We start from the raw sequence: 23,089 nt of genomic DNA on the forward strand, positions 1-23,089 counted from the left end.
AAAGTACCATTTTGCTGGTATAACTGTGTCTACACAAGAGGCTTTTGCTGGCACTGCTATGTCAGTCAGGGATCACACCTCCTCACATGCCTACCAACATAGCTATATCAGCAGAAGTCTGTATTGGAGACATGGCTTAAGGAACGGAGGTTGTGAACCTGGGCATAACCAAAGCTTAGTTCTGAGAACTGTAGTAGGAATGTCAATAGAAATGGACAAGATCTGTCCAGAGAAGATAATTGGAATTACATGTCAACAGCAAGTTACGAGTTGACAATGAAGACTGTAATGGTAATGTTCTTTGGTTAAGGAATGGTAAGGAAGTAACAGTATCTGCTAGAGACCCACCAGAAGAAGAAGAGAGCCAGGATAAAACTCCTGGACAAACTCTCAGGGAATTAGTAACCTGATGCTGTGGTCAGGGGATTTGAGCGAGCCACCTTAAAAGCTCCTGGGCAATGAATGTAACCAAAAAACACATCAGCAAAGTTTCCAAAGTAGAAAACCATTTCATGATCCAGAAAGGAAAGAATCGAACCAAAGGAGATCTGGATTCTATGCTTTCAGCCAATCATGGCCAAGGTTAGTCACATATCCTAACAACTATGGCCTGATTCTTTGACCTGACACTCCCTTTTCACTCAGGAGAGACTTTTTTTTTTTTTTTTTTTTTTAAATAATCCACCTGTAAACACGTATTCCCTCAAGCCCTGCCCTTGTTCTGGGCCCTTGTTCTAGCCAAGAAGGCAGCAGCATCACTGAGCTTTTAAAGCCTAAAGAGGCAAGAAAAACAAATTTTCTGATGATTTACATTGTGGTTTGTTGAATCTTCCTTTTCATTATATAACCAGAACAAGGTGGAGTTTATGAGCAGTAAAGAGCTTTTGCAATTATTGAATGCCTCAGCTCTGCTGTGCTGATTAATCACCCGCAAAAGCTGTTTATTGCCTTCTGTATTCCTCTGCCACCAACATTATCCCTTAATTATACTATCTCATCCAAATCAGAAGCCTCATAACCAATCCAGCCATTCACTGATACTGATGACTTCAGCAACTTACTGGTACCAGACAATATGCCAGCTTCCCTCCTGGGGATAAGCCATGTAGTTAGCTTCATCGTCTTTTCACTGACACACTGGAACACTGCCACATAAAACAGCAGAGCAGTGCCATCGTTGCATCATTATTTCTCCAAAGGCAGATAGCTATCCACCAAGTTTAGTTATTAAAACTTTTAAGAGTAAAAATAGTGTGCCACTGAGTGGCTTTCCAAATACTACCATTACCTCAGGTACCTGGAATGTCAGGAAAAATCCCCATCTGGTTTGTGTTATTAATGCAACAGTGGAAAAAAACTTAATCTGTGTCCTTGACTATTTCTAGCAGTCGTGTGGGAGACACATTTTATTTATTTTATTAGTGGATTCACACTATGCATGAAGTGAAAAATGTTATTTATGGCTTAATACTTTGCACTTAAATAGCACTTCATCCAAGGAAAACGACTGTCAGTTAAAGCTGCAGTAACCAACTGTGCATCTACTGGGAATATAGGTTTGGAACTACAGCCCATTAAAAAAACCAAACCTGAAATACCCTCAGGTGAACAACTTCAGAGTTTATTCACCCCTCAAATCACACCTGTAGTCTCCCATTAAGATTAATTCATAACACATAACTGAGAAGATATTGTGAGGGAAACGTCCCTTTCTTTCCTACTTGATTTATCACAGACTAATGTCAATACAGAAAATCCAGTGTAAGATAGCTATATTGAATAAAAACAAATTACTCCTCCTCCTCCTCGGATGAAATTCACTTCTGCCTCTACAGTGTGTGCACACAAAGCTGCAGGAAACCCAGGAGCTTGAATAGCAGCTGCTCCTCCTCCAGAAGGCAGTATAAATGTAGATCCAGTAGCCGCTCCACCAAAGGATCCCTGCAGACTGCTTCACACAGGAGTTGCAAAGGCCCCTCTCTATGACCCTTCCACTCATATGTTGTGAAGAGAGACTCAGGCAATGTAGAATGCCTTGTGGGCCCATTTACACTTTCATAAATTTTATCCACAATCATCATTTGGCTACTTCTGTACTAGAATACCAGATCCTAGAATTTCTACCACTCACCCCTTGGCACTGAAACAAACTTTTACTAATGATGTCCAGATTAAGCCACGGTCAATGCCATTCATCATTAGGCTCAACTGGTTTCTTAGGCCATATCCTACGTAAGTGGAGTGTTCTAGTACCTAAACTGACATTAGTAACTTGTTTTCATATCTTAGGTTGAAATTTTCAAAAGTGCTTAAATCCCATTGATTTTCAGTATTAGTTGGGCAAGTAAATCACTTATTCTAACCTTAATCTTTTATTTGTAACTGTCTTAAAATGTTTCTTTCCTAAGATAAAGGGAAAACTCTAGGCACTCAAGCAAAATCCTTAGGAAAACAACCCTTTATTTTGATTTACAATAATTTCATTTATTAAGTGCTCTGAGTATTGAACAATAATGTAATGATAAAGAAATGTATAAAAATAGTGACTTGCAGAATGGTAGGCCTATGTGCTGGTTGCTTAAACCCAGCTTTGGTAAAACCAGAAACATGTGAAAGATTTAAAAAAAATCCCCACCTTTCTTCAACTATAGCCTAACTGCACGGACAGCCTTCTCCTGCATTCTAACCAGTCTGTGATTAATTAGTTAGAGATCTGCAACAACTCCTCTTCATGACTAAATATTTTTTTAGTCTATCCAACTGTTAGTGCAAAGCGGGATAAATGACACAGAGGGGCCGATGATCCTGACCTTTAAATTCTGCTGCTCATCGAGGCTCCAGACGGTAAGCACCTCCTCAGATGAGCCCGAGACCCCCTTCGTCTTTTCAGAGTCAAAGTCAAGGCTCATCACTGGCTCCTGGTGGCAAGCAAGTCGGCTTAATATTTTTCCCCCTGATAAATTCCACAGAATCACTGATCCGTCCTCGTAGCCAGCCAGAAGAAAAGGACATGAACCAAAGTCAGGCTGTTCAGAAACAACAAAAAGTTTTACAAGAACAGTTATTTTTCACATCCCCCAGATAGGCTTTAGCCAAAGCACCAAGAAAAGTAATGAAAAGAACTTAACATTGAAGTGAACAGTGTTAGAGCAGAGAGCTTCAGAAGGCTGCCACTAAAGGCAACCTCTGGCGCTCCATACATCTTAATTCAGAACAATTACTGTTAAATCATTTCTGAAGTGTCCATCATTGTAGCACATAATTACTTTCCTTCCTGAAAATCTAAACAATTTTCCTCTTTATCACTTGATTCAAACATCATGACCCTCAAAATGTCAGAATCTCATGGTGAGATAGTTCATGGCATAAGCTTGAGTGGGGCTTTTCAGTAAATATTTAGACATAGTAATCAAGTTATAACCAGGCTATCAGAACCAAATTCATTTTGTTCTCAGAAAGTTATTTCCGAATTTTTAAGATAGAATACCAAACTTATATTTTCAGCATTTTACCAAGATGCACGCTCCATTTTCTCACAGAAGTGGGTTTTTATACCACTTTCCAATCTCACATAATCTCTTGGATTACTTTTGTCCATTTATCCCACTAATTAGATTCCACTTTCATCTTGCCACGGTGAAAACACCCATGAGTCCTGCATGCAGATAATTTCTCCAAATGCATTGCACTGTTTAAGACCCAACAGCTAATCTTCTATTTGAAAACCTCTTTGTTAGTTACCAAAGAGTTAACAGAGGTCTGAATCCCACTGTAACCAATTGAGAGATATTTTGATTAATGATGTCACAGGCCAAAGGGCATGGCACCCTGGGCAGACACCTAATTTATTTAAGCCTCTGAAATAACTCAAAGAAGGGAACGTTACTGGATTACATGTCACACTTAAGGAAAATATTCATCATTGCACTAGCCAAAAGGCTAATGACCCTGTAATCAGTAACTGGTCATGTGAGCTAGGATGCAAATCCCTAATGAAAAGCAACTGAAAAACAAGCACGTGTAAATGCCAACTATGTCTTTAATAGGAGAAAAGCCACCAGAATAGGCCCAAGTTTAACACCAGCATGTATAGGGACGTCTTGTCCCAGTAATGCCTATGCTAGCTTATTTTATTATTTTCAAACACCTCTCTGTTGATCCTATGTGCCTACTGTGTTTGATTTTAAAATAAAATTCAAAGAAGTTTCCAGAGAATGAATTATCACCTACCATTCTGTGTCACTATATGGGCTCTCTCTCAAATCACCAGAGACTCACTAGCATGACACAAATCTGTACTGGCCAAATCTTCACCGTCTCTATTCATTTTCCAGACTACTCTCACACTAGTTATTAAAACATTCATTTAGGAGTAGCTAAACAAACAAATAATGGGTGGTCCTGCTAATAAGAGCTCTCCTTGATAAGTGAAGGGAAAGAAAGTGGCCTTTCATGAACGCTTGCAGTTAGAGCCCTGATCCTTTCTTCATAGCCCCAAGATATATGTTCTTTCAATCTAAGGAAGTGCTCAGTGTGGGAAGGAATCCTGAAGTAAATATCAGCGCTGGCAAAACTACAGAACTGGACTGAAAGTGGCCTGTAAAAACAACAAGAAAACAAAGCAAAATCTCCCGCACCTATCTTATGAAGGGGCAGCGCCCAGGCATTTGTGTGTGTGATCTCCTTAGCTGATCTTGGCTCCAAATGAAGGCTGGGAGTCTGTGGATGCCACAGCCTTTACATGACAGAATCCTCTTTCTCCTGCAAAGGCAAGGCTTAGCTTGTTCTCTGGTTGGAACTATGAGATGCTCATACAATGAATGAACATCAGCCCGTGACTCTTCAAGAGCAATGATCTCCAAGATGTGGATAACTTTCGCGAGTCAATACAGCAAGATATCTATGGGCCAGCTTGTCAGGTCCTTTGTCTTTTTCATAATTTAATGGGCAAACTTTTACAGGTTCTTATCACCCTGCAGTTCCCACTGAGAATACTAGGAACTGCTGGGTGCTGAGCATTTTAGAAAAATCTGGCCCCAAGTTTTTGGTTTTCTTAGTGAAAATAAACGACTATGAACTGACTATAGCCAAAACTGGTCTCATTTAAAAATAAACAGTTTTGCATGAAGAGGAGAATGTTTGTACAGGGTAATACAAATTACATGAAGTTTCGTATTTGAACAAGTACACATGCTTGTGTATGTGCAAAGTTATGATATAGTTATTGAAATCAGCTGGATTTCTAGGTTTGATCCCTTACTTACAAAGCATTACATCACAATAACCTATTTGCTTCAGTAATGGGCCCTATTAAAGAAAAATCTTCAGCTCTCATCTTCTGGTTTCAGGGGAAATTATTTTTTTTTTATAAATAAGTCATATTTTTCCTCTTAAGCAGAACATTTTGTTGTTTTGCATTTGGATAATTGTCAAGGAAGGAAGAAAAGGTGATCCGCTGTCAACTCGACAGGAATAATTGCTATAGTTTATATAAAGCAATAACTCTGCATTTCCAGTTTCTACATGTATTATTCTTGTTCAATTTTTTTTGTTTGTCCTATTACGCAAGATGGTGCCTTTCCCAGGGAGTGCAAAAAATAAATGTAAGGGAAGACATCCTCACTCTTGCAAATCCACCACACCCAGTTAATAATGTCTGGAAGGTGTGAAGCGCAACAGACAATCACTGTGTATCATTTGCATTTATGAATATGCTCCTTTGTGAGGGGAAAATACTGGTCTCAATCACGGATCAATATTTATAAATATAGATTTAGTAAAATGAGATCTTAATTTGTTACTCAGCCCTCAACATGACAAAATATGCTGATGCCTGCTCTTTAATTGCTTAGGAGAAGCCAATGTCTCTTATACAACAAGTCTAACCTAAGCCTCAATTTCCTCCCACTCTACAGCTCAGTTTCAAAAGCTGTTCCCAGTAGGGATATTATTTCACTGATTCACAGAGCATTTTTGAATTAGCATGCAGGAGGCTAGGATACATGGAACGTGTTCATTTAGTCTATGGTTTTACTGCAGAGGCTCACAATGAGAAAACCCATCAGGACATTTCTAATGAAAGCACGAAACCGAAGGAGAAGTATTTTCACTATAAAAAACAATAATGATAAGAATTAGAGTACCTTCCATCCCAGGACTTCCAATAGTTTCACAAACATGAATGAATTAAACCTACACTCTATCAAACGCTGAGCTGAGCATTTATTAGACCTTTTAAATCTTATTTGGCTTAATAAAAATGCAGTAGTACTGTTTTAATTTATTTCTGATTGTACATGAATCCTTAAACCGCCATGGGTTAGATCTATGGGCCCATATTCATTTGGCCAAGGTCCATAGCAAAACTCCTTTTTGATTTAAAGGGAAGTAGGATGAGACCTTGGCACACTAAAACCCCATTCCCACATCTGCTTCATAAGGCGTTTTCTTCCATGCAAGTCAATGGGAATTTTGAGTGTGGAGCAATGGTAGGATCCGATTGCAAGCATTTGATAATTTGTAAATAATTTCCAATGATGTAGCACTAACAAACACTGTGAGGGAATATGGTCTAAGAGGTTAGAGTAGGGAACTGTGAATCAGGATTTCTATTCCCACTGCAGCCACACTACACTGTGAGACTTAGGGCAAATCACTTAAACTTTCTTTTCCTCAGCTGGGCTACGATACCTACCTTATAATTAGAAAGACTTTTAAAAATAATTGTTTTATTTCTATTTTTCATCCAACGTAAATACAAGGTGTAAACACTTTGTCCATATGCCATGTCTAGAATAAAAAATGTTCAATAACCTATTTTCTTAGTGGATAAGTGCAACCTATCATTAAAATTGCTATCTATTTCTTAAACACCCCAATCACTTCTCATCACCCTTTTTTATGAGAGACCATATCAAAAGATTGGCTTCTGTACTTGGCTCATTTTCTTCTTGACTGATGCAAGAACATTGCTTCTATTCTAAGGTTGCAAAGCCTCTAGTAAGCATTTGCAAGTCATGTACCTTCCATTAAAGCTTGGATTACTCAGAAAATTACACTAAGGATGTTCACAAGTATCTGCCTCCCCCACCCCGCTCCCTTTATAGTATATTACTTGATTGTTTGACAATAAATCAAAACCTGAGTGAAGAACGATTTATGTGCTCCATATAAAATGAAGCACAGGGAAAACATTTCACAATTAGCAGGCCTGGTTACCTTACCTGCCATAGCTTCAGACACATGGGCATGCCCGGTTTGGCATCCGCCTCTGGCTTCAAGGTACAGACTGATGTCTTGGATGGCAGCTCCAAAACCTGAACCTGACATTAGGTAAGCAAGTTTATTTGGTCAGGCTCCAGGTCACAATTTTGCTGTACAAACATGACTCTTATAACGTGATTAAGGCTGGGTGTAAGCTCTTTGATTTTTTTAAATACACTCTCGAGGGGGGGGATTTGGGAAGGAGTCTTAAATCTAAGCAGGATTTAAGTTGTTTTTGGAACCCTGATAGCTGTAGTATCCTTATCTAGATAGACACATTGTTTTATAAGAGAATGAAACAAAGTTGTTGGGATATAACACAACTTCCTCTTCCACTTTCTGCTATTTCCTCCTTATTTTGCAATCGTCTCCAATACAACTGGATGTTAATGCAGGCGGATTTTATTTTTAAAAATCTTCCTTTTTCTCCCCGCGTTTCCTCTTCCTTTATTTTTGTTAAAAGAACAGGAGTACTTGTGGCACCTTAGAGACTAACAAATTTATTAGAGCATAAGCTTTTGTGGGCTACAGCCCACTTCTTTGGATGCATATAGAATGGCTAAACATGGCTGTTAATACAAGTACCCACTAATGAATGTATCTCATCCTCATCCCTTACATTATGGCTACATGATGGTCATGTATGGGGGTACAGCATCATACTGATTTCACATAGTTAGGCTGAGTCTACACTAGCAAAATTCAGATCCATAATTCTCCACTGGGGCAAGCTGTAGCACTGTCAGGACACAGGCATTTTTATTACCATATAGCCTGACCCTATTTTGAATAGGGTCAAACATCACTGTGTTAAATACTTGTCCCTTGTCTACACAACAGCATCCACCATTGCTCGCAGTGCAGTTCCACTGCAGTGCTGTGGAAAAGGCAGTGCTGTAAAATTTGGGGAGTCCAGCTGAGCAATATGTCTTGGGATGCATGTTGGGGCAATAGAAAAGACAGTTACCTTTTCCATAACTGGTGTTCTTCGAGATGTGTTGCTCATGTCCATTCTATACTAGGTGTGTGTGCTCATCTGCTCATCACATGCACCGATGCTGGAAGTTTTTCCCTTAGTGTATCCGTAGGCCACCGGCTTTGGCGCCCTGTGGAGTGGCGCCCGCATGGCGCGATATAAGGGGTGCTGCCAGCTCCCCAAACCCTCAGTTCCTTCTTGCTGGAAACTCCGACAGTGGGGAAGGAGGGCGGGTCATGGAATGGACAAGAGCAACACATCTCAAAAAACCCCAGTTATGGAAACGGTAACTGTCTTTTCTTCTTTGAGTGCTTGCTCATGTCACTTTCATATTAGGTGATTCCAAAGCAGTACCCCTGGAGGAGGGTAGGAGAAGCCCCAGGTTGGACGTGACCCTTTTCAAAAGTTCCTGGTGCGCTTTGGTGTCATCCTGAGGAACTGGGTGAGGGGGCTCCATAATAGCCTCATCTGGCAATTACGAGGATAATGCACGTGCCACAGGGACCTCTATTTCCCTTGGTGGTCCAGCAGCTTGCTCCCTTGTGTCCTCCTGGACCTGTGGGGTCTTACCCACCGAAGCCTTGAGCACTGGAGGGGGACGAGATACCAAGGCCACTGGCTTCTCTGAGGCTATTGACACCAACCGGGAGGGCTGGGAGGGTTGGGTGAACCCCCAAGGGTTCCCTGGGTACCATGTCGCCGGCCACAGCACCTGGAGCCATAGGACAGGTTTTGGTGCTCATGATGTAGGTGGCACCGCAGGTACCTGGGCTTGTCCCACAGTCAGGGAGCCTCGCTCCATGCCGGAGATATAAACGGAGCAGTCGGTACTGGGTGACCAGGATCAGGTGGAGTGGTGGCTCTTGTCCGACCGGTGCTGGTCACTGCGTCCCGAAGCCGACCTGTCCAAGCGAGACGGGCGTCTTGGTCGGGATCTTGGGGACCGATCTGCATCGGAGATCCAGCGATCCACGCCTCACACTACTCGACCAGTACCGGGACATAGAATGGGAGCGGGAGCTAATACGGCCCAGTTGCCAGGAGGATCTTCCCGAGTAGGGTGACCTACTCCTAGGAGACGGGCGATGACGGCCCAGTGATCTGCGATCTCTGATCCTCAATCAGTCCTCTGATTAGTACCGGGCCCTCGGAGAGAGTTGGGGCTGGCCTGGAAGTTCTTGCTGGGTGGTGCGTGCCTCAGAGGGTCTGCTTCAATCTACCTGCGAGGTACGTCTCGAGTCCCTCGACTGGTGCCCTCTGTGCGGCAAATGAAGAGGGCTCTGCTGAGCCTGCCTCTCTAGTCCTTCGAGCAGGCGAGCAATGGCGGGACGTCCCTCTCGATGGGGAATGGTGCTGCTGAGGCAGGGACACATGCATAGGTCCCAGCGCTGGTTTTCCCCAAGACTGGGGTACTGCTGGAGCCGGTGTGGGTGGCACCAGAAGCGTCAGGATCTCCTGAGCTGCTTGGAGGGCTTTGGGTGTCGACGGCACCTGAAGCTGGCTGTGGCCTGCACCGCTATCTGGAGTTGCAGGCGAAGTGTGGGATGGGCTGCACCGTTTGACCTGAGCTGGAGCCCAACTTCCTGAGGGGGTTGTTGAGCTGCCTGGCATGGGTCGTGGCTCACCCCTGGCCTCTCCTTTCCCTTACGGGAGGTGGGAGATCTTCCCCTGACAGTCTTTTTTGGCTTCTTGACCGGAGCCATGGAGGGGGACCGGTGCTGGCGGAGTACTATGCACGGAGGCCATGGTGCTCGGTGTGGAGTGGGACCGCTGCTCCAGTGCCAGAGTGAATGCCGACTCCATAAGGAGCGCTTTCCGATGGATACCACGCTCCTTCTTCGTCCTAGCTTTAAAGGACTTGCAGATACGGCGCTTGTCACTTATGTGCCCTTCGCCTAAGCACTTAGGCAGCTGGTATGTGGATCGCTGACGGGCATAGGCCGTTTGCAGAGATCGCAGGGCTCAAAGCCTCGGGCCCGGGGCTGTTACTGGCGGCAAGAAGGAACTGAGGGTGGGGGGAGCTGGCGGCGCCCCTTATACCACGCCATGTGGGCGCCACTCCAGAGGGCGACAGAGCCGTTCCCCTACGGATACTGCTGAGGGAAAAACTTCCGGCACCGGTGCACTTGGCAAGCGCACACACCTAATATGGAATGGACATGAGCAAGCACTCGAAGGAGAACTACCACTACATAGAATCACCAGTCATTCCCCTTGTGTAGAGGGGCACGAGTGCTGTGGAGGCGACTGGAGCCCGAAGGCTGGACGGGAAGACAATAGTGTAGAGGATGCTGCTGCTCTGAGTCTTGGGACAAGAGGAAGATTTCTTCCCTCAACACAGCTGCTCAGTCTGGAGACAAGATTCGGGGCTATTTGATTCTCACACACTATTGTTATTTGTATTGTTTGGGTAAATAACACAATGGATTTAACATTTGAATGCACCTTTCATTATTAAAAATAAAAAGGTATAAATCTGCATTAAAAGGGCTATTTCAAGAAAGCCTTATCCAAGCACTCTTTTCAATTTGTTTTACAATCAATATTTCTAAGTTTAAAACATACACAGCAAAGCCTTAAACAGCTGCGAATTTGAGCAGAAGAAAATGAACAATCCTATTTCAGTATATTTGATAATCTACAGAAGTACTGTTCTTCTTCTCAAAAGTTGAAAGCAGCCAAATCACTTATTTGGGTAAAACTAAATTAACAAAAATACAAACACCCAAGAAATGCATAGAACACTAAACAGCAAAACTCCAATTCTTGTTACCTTTGGAGACATTTATGTTAAATGCTCGTGCCATAATATTGATACTCCTGGGGGAATTCTGCGCCACTGCGAATGCACAGAATTCATACCCCCCACAGATTTCTTTGCTTCCACCCCAGGGAAAAATGACTTTCTGACCAGGAAGCTGCGAGAGCAGTCACAAACCACTCCCTAACAGCGCAGATACATCGTTTCAGGCACCCGGAGCAGCCGGCAGAGGTAAATCACCACGGGCTGAGAATACCCGAGCCAGTGGCTCCTACCCTGAGCTGGGATTAGCTGCTAGTTCCGGCTGGGCTGGAGGCAGGAGAGGACGGGACTTCCTCTTCCCCTGCAAGGAGTGGCTGGGGCTGTGTCAGACCAACCCCCTAAAACTTCCCCCAGCTGCAGGAAGCTCAGCATCCTCCCATGCTTCCTGCCCCCATCGCTCCTCAGATGTGGTGGGAGGGGTCACTGTACGGGGAGCTGCTCCCCATCCACCCCACCCCCGTGCATCTGGACCTCTCTTACCCAGACACCCCTGCCAAGCCTCACCCGGTACATCCAGAACCCTCAAGCCCTCCAGACCTGAATCCCACCCACTGAACCTCACCCCTGCATCTGGAGCCCTCCTGCAACCAGACCCCCTGCCTCCGAACCCCCACCCCTGCACCCAGACTGCCCCCCCACTGAGCCCCCGCACTAAAACCCCCACCCTGATGCCCCACCCCGTGCACTACCCTGAGCCCCCACATCCAGACCCCCATGCCACTGACCTTCAATTAGCTGCACCCCAACCCCCACCCCACCAAGCCCCACTCCCCCATCACCCACACTCAGCCCCACCACCTTCACCTGGAAGTCCCTGCAAAGTCCCATTTCCCCTGCACCTAGAACTGCCCCCAGTGAACCTCTGTGCATCCAGATCCTCCCACACCTAAACCCCTGCGCTGAGCTGCCTGCACCCAGATTGTCCCACACAGAATCCTCTCACCCCACACCCGGATCCCTCCACACTGAGCCCCTCTACACATGGATCCTGCTTCATTGAGCCTGCCTGCCCCACACCTGGTGCACCTGGCGCAGAGGGGCAGGGCCCCAGGGTGTTTCTGGGGCAAGCCCAGGCCTTGTGCTGTGCCAGGGTTGGGTGCCACCTCACCGCTGAGTCTGTGTCCTGGGGGGGAGCAGGGTGATCTCCCACCTTTGTGCAGCCAGTGGCCTGTGCTCCCCACTGCCATGCTGGAGCCTCCTCATTTATTTATTGGATTTTAATGGCATAGAATTAATCAACTCTTTATAAGAACTGTTCTAGACCTCAAACTATTTAAATCCTACTTCATAATTCCAATCAGCCCAAGAGGTTTAACACTTAGGGGTGTATCATCAGCAGATCTGAGGGGGCCATGCTCATAATTGGCACAGTGGAGAGGATGATGGTTTTAAAGTAATCTTTCTATCTCCCCTGATCCTGGGTCCAGGAGGTTCTGGAATAAACCCCAGTAACTCTACAGAATCCTTTAGGCTGCTCAAAATTATGCTGGCTGTGGCTGTCATAGGGACTGATGTACTGGCCAAGGGATATGAGCTCTGGCCCTCCTCATAGCTTGCCTCTGTCCACACCCCTCATACAGAGAAAATGAGGAAATGGATGGTGTAAAGCCAACATAGCCGGCTCTATATTGTCTGAGGATTCTCCTACAGCAGGGAGAATCCTTGACTGTCTGTTTAGTGCAGCTTTCCAGCCCCTTTGTGCTGCATGCAAAACAGCTGGATTAGGGGCTGAGGATCAAGCCCTTAGAATTTTCATTTCTGTGCATGTCCCATGGCATGATAAATGGGCAGAATTGTCCATGTCAATTTGTATTGAGGTAATTGAATTTTGACCTAACAAATATTTATTGTCAGAAACATTATTCATATTTCCCCCCTAGCACAAACACATGTTTAATTACTGAGGTTACATTTAATTTTATTTAAATAAACACTTGCCTGGAATCTCTACTTCTGAATGAAAAAGGAATGTAAATGTTTGGTATCTCCAAGGGTTACCAGCCTGGGTCATTCTGGTATATTTTAGGGCCAAATTTTGCTTTCAGATACAAGCATACAACTTCAACTCTAGTCAATGTGAGTTGTGCAAATCCATCTGAGATACTGGCCATATGAGAGTTTTTCTCTCCTTGGGGAGCCATCAATCAAGCCAGAGGCAGCTGTGGTCTCCTTTGATTTCCATATCTTTACTTCAAAGCCTGCCAGGACATCTTCCTCAATTCTACAGGCTGTCAGCTGGTTTGCCAAAAGCCAGCTGCTCTCCAGCATTGGGGAAGCCAGAATGTACTAAAAAAGAACATAGGAAAGCTTTCGAAGCCCAATCAACAATGGAAGAGGAGACTATTTCCAGACTGCAGTGATGAGGAGCCATCCCCAAGAACAAGACAACTGCAGAGAGCACATTCAATTTCGGCCAGCTGGGAGCTTTTGTTAACTAGAGTTGGACTATAACTAAAAATTCTCTTTTCTGGAGACTCCGTTGCCACCACTGGTAACCAATGAGTTAGATGTAGCAATAACTGGAAAAGCAATAGCAGAAAGAATTGCACTTATCTTTTGTCCCTGAATCTGAAAGTGCTTTAACTCATAGAACAAAGGAAGCAGGAGACTGAAATTGCAGTGTTCAGAGAAAGAGATGTCATTGAGTTAAGTGCATTGCTGCATCTTTTTAACATTTCCTTTATTCCCACCATAACATGCTTCAGACGAGAATTAAACTTCTTGCCAAGGACAAAGGGCAGCAAGAAGACTAAAAGAGCTGTCTGGAGAAGGCAATCAGGCACAATCTGCCCTTGCTGGGTTGACTGTTCCAGAGAAGGAGTCTGCATTAATGGCTATGGAGCTTCAGAAATAAATACCGTTTCATGTATTTTGACAACTGTAACTTAAAACTTGAAGTTCTGTGTTTATATTGGTTTTGCTTAATAGAAGAAAGATTTGCCTTTGCCTGAGGTTAATACTGTTCCTGGGTGGCTAAAGACGGCCACAAGGAAACACACCCTTTTTCTTTTTCACATTAATAAAGCTTTTAACATGTTTCTGGCAAATTGGCAAGAGAAGTGCATGTAACTCATGATTTGTGATTTAAATGCAATCATGAACAAATAAATGCCTGTTCAGATCTTATTATTTATGGACTGAACCTGTTTTAAGACAAAATTACTCTTTTTTGGGCCTCAGCCAACCATAAACACTTATTAAGTCTTATTTTAATCATAAGCCACAAAAGTTCTCACTCTGTCTCACACAGTCCTGCCTATCTGGAGGTACTATACATTATAGGAACTTCTGTGAATTTAACAGGTCTAATGTAAAGGCTCATACACAAAGAGTGGAACTTTTTTACATTGGAGGACAGCAAATCATTATCAGTTTGCAGGGCCCATGCACACAAATGCAAATAAGACAAAGATGAATTGTAAGAAAGGGGGTAAAAAACTTTCCTCTTGTGGATTAGTTGATTTTTTCATTCTTCATTGAGAGACAGAGAGAAAATATATGTATATAAGGACCAACGCCCCTCCTCCCCCAAACAGCAGAATATGTTCCTTTCAGATTTAAGATGAAGTTTTTGCTCTGTAGTACTTTGCTCTTATTGAACAAATATGGGACAACCTTACAAGAGCCTTGCTTACAGGCTTAGGGCTTGCTCCTGCAAGGTGCTGAACATTCTGGCCTTAATCCAGCAAAGCACTAAAATATGTGCATTACTTTAAAAGAATAATTAAAAAAAATCCATATTTTCTTGCTATCTGGGCACCATTTATTATTTTTACCTCATATATATGTGCCTTGAAACCCAGAAAATCAATTGTCCTTTGATGCCTATTCGTGATGTTTAGCAACACTTTTTGTTATTATCTATATATGAAATTATATGCCATTTTCTCTGTATTTCATTTTTTTTTGGTATTCTAATGTCATATGTCTGGATGAGGATGTATTTTAATATTTATTTGTTTACTACCCTCAAAAAGAGAGATATAGATATGACTTTTGCATGCCAAACAAAATAAAAACGAATAAAAGATTTCTACAATATAACATTAAAATAGACACTATACAACACAAAAGTTGTATCACCCAACTTAAGGTTACTTTTAAAAAAGGTTTTGACTAATTTAGTGCTCACTAGAGATCAGAGTACAAAAGTCCAGAACAAGTACACCGGGGCAGTGGCAGTGCAAACTACTGCACAATGTCCTCTCAACCCTGTTTTGAAGGGATCCCCTCTATAGAGGAGGGGTTCAACTTCCATGTCCATTCAGACCTTGGCCTCCCTACTGACACTACTAAGAAACCTGTCAAATAATGGCAGTTGTGGTAATTGGTTTGAGACATGGATGTGTGTCCAGTAGAAACTGGATTGAGACCGTCAAATCATGGCACACAGACTTCACTAAACATCCATCAGCTAGTGATAACTTTCAACTATTTCCAACTTGGTCTTAGTAAAACCATTAACATAGGGGTGGAAAGACTATTTATCGCATTACCAATCGCCTCAGCCATCCAAATCGCCCACAATAATACTACTTTAATTTCAGATGAAAGAACAGTATCTCAATATGATGAACTATTTGAACATTAAAGTTAGCCAGCAGATCACTAATTCCTCCTTACTCAGATAGCTGTATTAACAAAAAGTTTTCAAAACTCCTGCATATATAGGATCATCAACTGCAAATATTTAAATGTCAGATAAAACCAGGATAGAAGCTTTGTTATTAGAGCAAGATTTATGGTTCAATCATATCCCTGGCAGGTCCAATTAGTAGCCACAAAGGGCTCCTTGTGTCTCTTCTCTAACAGATTAGTCTGAAAAGGGGAAACCTCATCCATGTCAGATAATTTAAGGAACAAAGCAAAGGAACAAAGCATGCTAAATGTTTTCCCCCTCCAAGCAACAGAAGGGAACAGATTTCCTACCTCATCTAGGTCTTTTCCTGGCATGGCCATTAGCCAATGTCCCTGTGCCACCTTCAGCAGTGAACATTTGCAGAATCCCACGTTCTCAGTGAAAACAGAATCTGTCACTGTGTTCCTTCCTTCTGCCAAATCCCAGAGGCAGATCTTTTGGTTACGACCCTGGCTTTTACAATTAAAAAATATATACGTTGTATATGATCATTTACAAATGAGTGTTTTTGCAATAATAACAACATATAAGTTATAATAATTCAAACATAATTATGAAGGTCAGAATCACAAACATTAAAAAAAAGCTCATATAACACAGTTTCTCCCAGAAATGAAATAAAAACTTCTTACATGTGTCATCAAACGAACTAAGCAAATAGTAATGACTATACGGACCATGTAAAAGAAGGGCAAAACAAAACAAAACAAACCCCCACCATTTACTAGATAAGGCAACCTAGACAAAGATAATACATGCAAAGAAGTAAAAACTATGTCAAAAGATTCTAGGAATATTGTATATCCATGGAGAGTTAATGGGAGAGAAACAAACCAGTAAAATGATGAGTAACAAGGGTTAACAAATTGGAGCCATAAGGTTGAAATATTCCACGATGTGGTGGGCCAAAACCAAAATCATGGATCTGCTGATGGAAAGGATGCACAGAAGTCACACCTTCTGGGTACTACAGACAGGGGCTCTGTGCTGGTCTCACATACTCAGACACAGAAAGTCACAATGGAGGGGAAGGAATTAATAGTTCCATAGTTATGTGAAGCCAGTTGCCCTATTACACTACACTAGTGGTGCACAGAAGGTGTGGTTGTTATTCCAGTCCAAAAGCTAAAACAGCACAGTATCTTGGCCCGGGATAGAGGGGATACATTTCCCCTCCCCTACCTTCTGCACTCCAGAGGTATAAACCATGAATATTCAAAGCTTTATGCAGATAGAATGGATTTAACCCTAGGAAGTGGATCTAGACCATTCTCATCTAACACAGGTCACCAAACCACTGTCAGATGGAAATAACTATCACTCTCTATTGATGTGGAGTAGTTTGAAAATGAAGCTCCATATTCCATTATCAATATCCTGAACACCTCAGTTTCCCACAAATCAAATCTTCACATCGTTTTTAAAGATGGAACATACATAGTCAATAAGTAAGAGCAACCACTTAGTTTATTTCAGGGTCAAGTTACAAGCAATTGCAGGTGTTGACAACAAATATTGGGCATGCAAGCCTGAAACAATGAATTCATTAAATATACTCTATAAGTATCCAAGTAGTTACAGTATCTGCCCTCAAGTTATCTGAGATAAGAAGCTCCCCCACGTCTCTCTTCCATACATTAAATTATACAAATTCAACTATTTCTTACTAACAATAATTCTTACTAACAATTTTCTCACTTGACAGACGCATTAAGCAAAACAGTGTCATGTACAGTAACTCCCTGATTTTATGAACATCACTCATATGAACCATTTTTCTGCTGCTGATGTCATCTTCCTGCCACAAAACGTGACTTCAATCCTTCAGCCAATGTTTAAGTGACGGTACAGATTTGAAAAGACAGATTTGCAGCAAAGAAGAGATGCTATTTTCTCAATAAAAGAAAAATCAGACACACTATATAAATTTTTTAATGTACATTATCACTGAACAATTAATAAATTAAGTTATGCACTGTACCTACTATAATTATTAAATGTTCAATTTTATGAACTTTGATTTTATGAACTCCTCAATCCCAGTTAGTTCATAAAACAGGAATTGTATTGACTAGTACTGTAGATCATGGGACTTTACATTATAAGAATCTATCAGGAGATGGAGAAAATGGTTTGTTCTGGTTAAATTTTAGATGCAGAAAGATAAGGAAAAATACAGGTAACAATAGCCCTGGAATTATATTAGATACTTAAAGCATCATAATGTTATAAATACACAGCAGAGAATAGATGAGAGGGGAAACTGGATAATTAGATAAATAATTTTAGTTCAATACCAAATTTCTTCAGGGTGTTAACTGAATTTAAGCAGACAACAAATATAAATGCTAATGAGCTCTACAGTACTTTACAAGAGATGTCTTTTCCTGATAAACATGTCAGAACTCCTCAAAATCACACAGACGCTCTGGCATCTGCTGCAAAGAAGGTGGATCACCTGTGTATTCCAAGGAACACAGTAACCTCTCAAAAATCCCTCCTTGCAGGAGAACGGAACATATTTTGCAACGGAGTGTGAATATGTAACCCAGCATTCTTGTTCAATTTTGGTGGATATTAATCCGCCATTCCTGCTCTTCCCGCACATCCTTCAATCCTTTACTTTTCCTATCTCTTGAACTCACTTATCGCCTTTGTCTTTATAGTTTCCTAGCTTGTAACTTGGCTATCTCTACACTAGCTCTTTGTTGGTATAATTTACGTCACTGACGGGTGTGAAAAAAACACTCCTCTGAGTGACATAAGTTTCACTGACAGAAGCGCTGGGGTGGACAGAGCTATGTCGGCAGGAGATGCTCTCCCGCTGACATAGCTACCGCTGCTTGTTGGAGGTGATTTAATTATGTCAACAGGAGAGCTCTCTCCCATAAGCATAGAGTGGCTACATGAGCACTCTTACAGCGGCACAGCTCGCTCGTGTAGACATGGCCTTATTCTGTATTTTTCTTTTTTGAAAACTATTGTGGGACATTTGTCAGTTTACATCCAAATTTACCTTCTTCACACAAAGACTTCAGGTTACCTCACTTCCATTAATGTACTAAAGGATACCAGAAATACGGAATTGTGATGCTGTAGTCACAGGAAGTAATATTTACTCTGAAGCAACTGAAAACATTATTTTAGGCATTCTCAATTTTTATTTTGTGGCTTTTAAGTTTGGTCCTTTATTGTAAATTGTCTCTCACTTTGTTTTGTATGTTCAGAGACAAGACTTACAATGACTTCAGAAATAAGTGATGCCTTCTTATCAAGTATGTTACAGCAACAAGATTAATACAAGCACCACAACTTCTTGTCCCTTTTGACTACTCCACTCACCTGAGGAGCCTGTCTCTGCCATAGATTGCTTCCACCCAGTACACAGATTTTCCTCCATGGCCATCTAGAATTGTATCGACCCTGCGTGTCTTCAGGTTCCAGACATGGATCAGCCCATTGGAAGACCTGATAGAGGGAACGGATGGCATTTTCTGTGACAATCATGTAAAATTTGATAAGAAATGTTGCTATTCTTCCGCCTTCTCGGACTCTGAAGTATTATGTATGTACATAGGCTTCATTCAATGCACCAACCACTTACTGGGAATACATTTTGTTGTTTTTCCCAGCTATAATTTACTTAAAGTATATGTACTCTTAAAAAAAAAAAAAAAAAAAGGGTTTGAAGGATGCTCATCTCTGTAACAGTTTCTGGTGGGAAATTTACTGAAAGGCTTCTACTCACCCAGAGAAGAGAATGGGGTAATCGGGTTCTTGGCCTCCACAATAAAAATGTAGAGTATGGACTTCAGCACTAGTACCCCGTAGAACAAACTGTGGGTCTGGAGGTGGAAGAGCCATACCAGCAATAATCTAGAGACACCTTTTCAAGGAGAGAAATCAAAGAAAAGCACAAGATTTTCTGAATCACAGTGTTAAGAAGCACATATTATGAATAACAGAACTGCAACTGTGCTCTGCATCAAACATTTGCTTCGCTTAAGAGTCTATACTTTCCCCTTAGAGCTAGCATTATGTTGAGGTTATTCGCTATCTAATCCAAACTAAAATGTTCCCTCTTACACTAGGGAATCAAACATCTATCAAATCTGCTTCTCATTGCTATCCATCCATGCTAAACTATGAGAAGTGCTGAGTCTGCTACACGAATATGCACCCATCATATATTTGAATATACAAATGTGTTCAGCTATTCTCCATGCTGCAAACTGGACTGACAAGTGACAGCTACAAAATGCAAGGAATTGGACACACAAATTTAGTGGAGCAAGCACATTTATCATTCCAGTTAGGCCCTTGGCAAATTCTTTCCCCTTCCTTCCAAAATAATCCTTTCACTATGCTCTCTGGCAATGGAATATACATCCAATGAAAAAGATTTCAGGTAAGATTAAAGCAATAATCATTTTTACACCAGAGTTTCATTACTCCCAAGTGCTCCAACATTTGGTTCCAGGTATGGTTATATAAATAAAAACCAAAGCAGCATTTTTTTAACGTTATGACCACACTATGTTAAATATTGCATTCAGAGGGGGTTGTGTTCTTCCCAGGATCAGGAAATGGATATAGATCTTTTCGCCTGTAGGCTCTGGTTCAAATATGGCCCAGCATCAGTAGTAATCAAAAATTATCATTTGATGACTGGGCTGGGGGACTATATAAACCAAGTGGTTGATCACAGGCTGAGATTCAACAGCGCTCTTAAGCATGTGCATAAAACTTTAAGTACTTGAGTAATCCTGTTGAATTCAAAAGAGCTACTCATATGACCCCGTTAGGCACATTCTTAAGTGCTTGGATGGATCCAGGCCTTAGGAAAACATGTTCACAGCACAAAAATGCCCATCAAAATGAACACCTATGTAGACAATTTTTGCAAAGACGATAAAGACTGGATGGCAATGAAGACTGAATAATACTTCAACTTGCTAGAGAGGATCCTCCAGAACAATGCTGAGGCATAGCTATTAATTTAGCAGCCTTTATGAGCTCTAAATTCACTTTAAATTTATTTGGAAAATGACACAGTAGTGAGCATTATAAGCAGGTTTTTACCAATAGTCCTTTCTGGGTGAAATGAGTGGCCACGCCCCATATATCTGACATTTCTATCTCTTACTTTATTGCCTGTGTTCACATTAAGAAATGAGTAGATTGAAAAGTAAGGGGGGAGGGGCTGTCATGATGGATGTCAATCATCACAACTCTTTCAAAAAGCCGTTTACTAATGGGTTCCACCAGCCCAAAGAATCATTTTCTAAGTTAAATAAGTGAAGGTCAACTGGCTTCTTTCTCCCAGGTGGGTCACAGAAGAGGAGTCACAGAGAATCGTAACACAGAAGTAAAACTAAGCATTACATGGACAAGTAAAACATTTCCGTTTTTAAGTAGACACTCATGATGCATCCCTGTCAGACTTTGACTCTTCCTTTATTAAATGGATCCATTGAGTACTGCACCTCAGTTGAGATGAGAGAGATTTAATTTTATCTTTGTTATTTATATAACAGTGATCGCCACGGTATCTGTAATTCCTAATTAAACAAATATTTTAGGTCTAGTCATGAAACAGGCATTTACAATCTAACATCTCTCTCTTCCTCAACAGTACTGTACACTAAGCTACAAAAATAATGAGCTCAGCGTATAACTTCCATGTTTTAATGCACTGATTCATCCGTTTTATGATGCTGTCTGATGATCCAGACTCATGACAAGCCTGGAATAAATTTTCAGATGATTACATGCTTGTACAAGGTTGTTCCCCATGGTGAGATTCAACCCTTCAGTGCCTATCTGTAACGTACTTCATCCTTATTATGAGGCTGTCCGTTACAATAAGCACTTTGTCATTGAAGGTCACTTGATTGGAGCTCCATAACTGTATCCAAAACCATTCTAATCACCCTCAAAGTGACAATTTGTCTTTGGAATCCTCTGAACATTTAATGTAGCTAACACAGAGCATGTTATAGGGAGGTGTCCCTTTTTATGAAGGAATGATTCCAAAGTATAGTTCCAAGAGAGGGAGGGAGACAAAATGGAAATGAGTCAGCCCAGAGGCTATCAGGGATTACGAGGCAGGATTTAATAGCATTTTTCTAATTACCAACACAAAAGTTTTGCTGACAGACTGTGTGTGCCTGGATGTGAGGAGGGTTTTAGCTGGCATGAAACAGACGCTCCTAATGCATGTCTTTACAAGGACAATACTGTAAAAAAATCCTCAAACTTGAATATAGAAAAAAATAATAGTAAACATACTTTATTCACTTACGGATTCAAAGTAAATTGTCAATCTTAGGAAATGGGATTTTGCTATTATATACATCAATCTGGAAACCTGGATTTAATAGTATATGGCTTTTAGCAATAGCCCCATGTTGTGTTTTGCTACGGAATGAGGTATTTTCTATTATTAATTGCTACTGCTAAACCATCAGAGACTGCACAGCAAGAAAGACAGTAGTGCTTGATGAGAAGTGACAGCATAACCATTTTAAGTTTTCACTGCTCTCTGCACTAGTTGTGACATAGCAGTTTGAACAACAGTCCGGGAACAGGAACTCCTAAATTCTAATCCCACCTCTGTTGCTAATTCCCTCTGTGAACTTTGGCAAGTCACTTAAGGAGATTTTCAAAGGTATTTAGGTGCCTGAAGATGCAGATAGCTGCCTAGTGAGATTTTTCAAAAGCACCTAAGTGCCTATCTTCAAAATTTTCAAAAGTCCCTAAATGATTTAGGAGCCTAAGTCCCATTTTCAAAAGTGACTAACATTGATGTGAGACCACAATCAGGCCCCAGGGCTCTAAGCAGCAAAGTGAGACCCACGGAAGGAATTTATAATAAATACTTTCAAAAAAGTTCTCTGTCCTAGACTATGTGCTTGACCCAGATGTTGTGAGCACTGGCTTCCAAGACAGGACATTGGAGGACATGAATTAAGTTTTGCTTATGACATTATTTGCTTGTAAAAGGACACCAGCCTTGAGAGATGCAACACCTCCTTGCTGTACTTTGGTCTTGTTATTTTAAATAGACAGCAATCCTATTCTTTTTTCTAGCTTTTCCTGTGCCGGTAACACTCTCCTCCTTCAAGGACCAAACTTTGCTCCAGAAATTATTTTGACAGGGCACAATACAAACCCCAGATATATTATGTTGATTACTCTTGATCCACCACCAATTGCATGCTGATTGGAAAATCCAGGTGTCCAGATCGATATTCCAGTTAGCAAATGACTGTGTACATCACACATTGTAAAGGGCTTTGCCATGCAAAACATGTTTCTACTAAAATTAGGAATTGTTTAATCTTATTCAAAAATGCAAAGTTACATAATTTTAGAGAACAAATTACCAATAACACCACCTATAAAA

The 23,089-nt window shown here is 41.6% G+C and overlaps 1 protein-coding gene across 16 annotated transcripts in view; it reads right to left on the bottom strand.

Moving 5' to 3' along the window:
* Positions 1-23,089, bottom strand: part of GNB1L (G protein subunit beta 1 like) — a 67,695-nt gene that overhangs the window by 19,074 nt on the left and 25,532 nt on the right. For 12 of the 16 annotated variants that reach the window (XM_065567992.1, XM_024105712.3, XM_065567995.1 and 9 more), the window contains 5 exons: positions 19,430-19,567; positions 19,024-19,149; positions 15,972-16,134; positions 7,224-7,322; positions 2,811-3,026 (listed from right to left, as the gene is read on the bottom strand). In XM_065567992.1, coding sequence (XP_065424064.1) covers positions 2,811-3,026; positions 7,224-7,322; positions 15,972-16,134; positions 19,024-19,149; positions 19,430-19,545 — 720 coding nt within the window. In that variant the 5' untranslated portion in view covers positions 19,546-19,567. The remainder of the gene's footprint in view (positions 1-2,810; positions 3,027-7,223; positions 7,323-15,971; positions 16,135-19,023; positions 19,150-19,429; positions 19,568-23,089) is intronic. The other 4 variants (XM_065567990.1, XM_065567991.1, XM_065567989.1 and 1 more) reach the window with 1 other exon arrangement.

The sequence above is a fragment of the Chrysemys picta genome, chromosome 15 (genome assembly GCF_011386835.1).
Source record: "Chrysemys picta bellii isolate R12L10 chromosome 15, ASM1138683v2, whole genome shotgun sequence".
Taxonomy (NCBI): domain Eukaryota; kingdom Metazoa; phylum Chordata; order Testudines; family Emydidae; genus Chrysemys; species Chrysemys picta.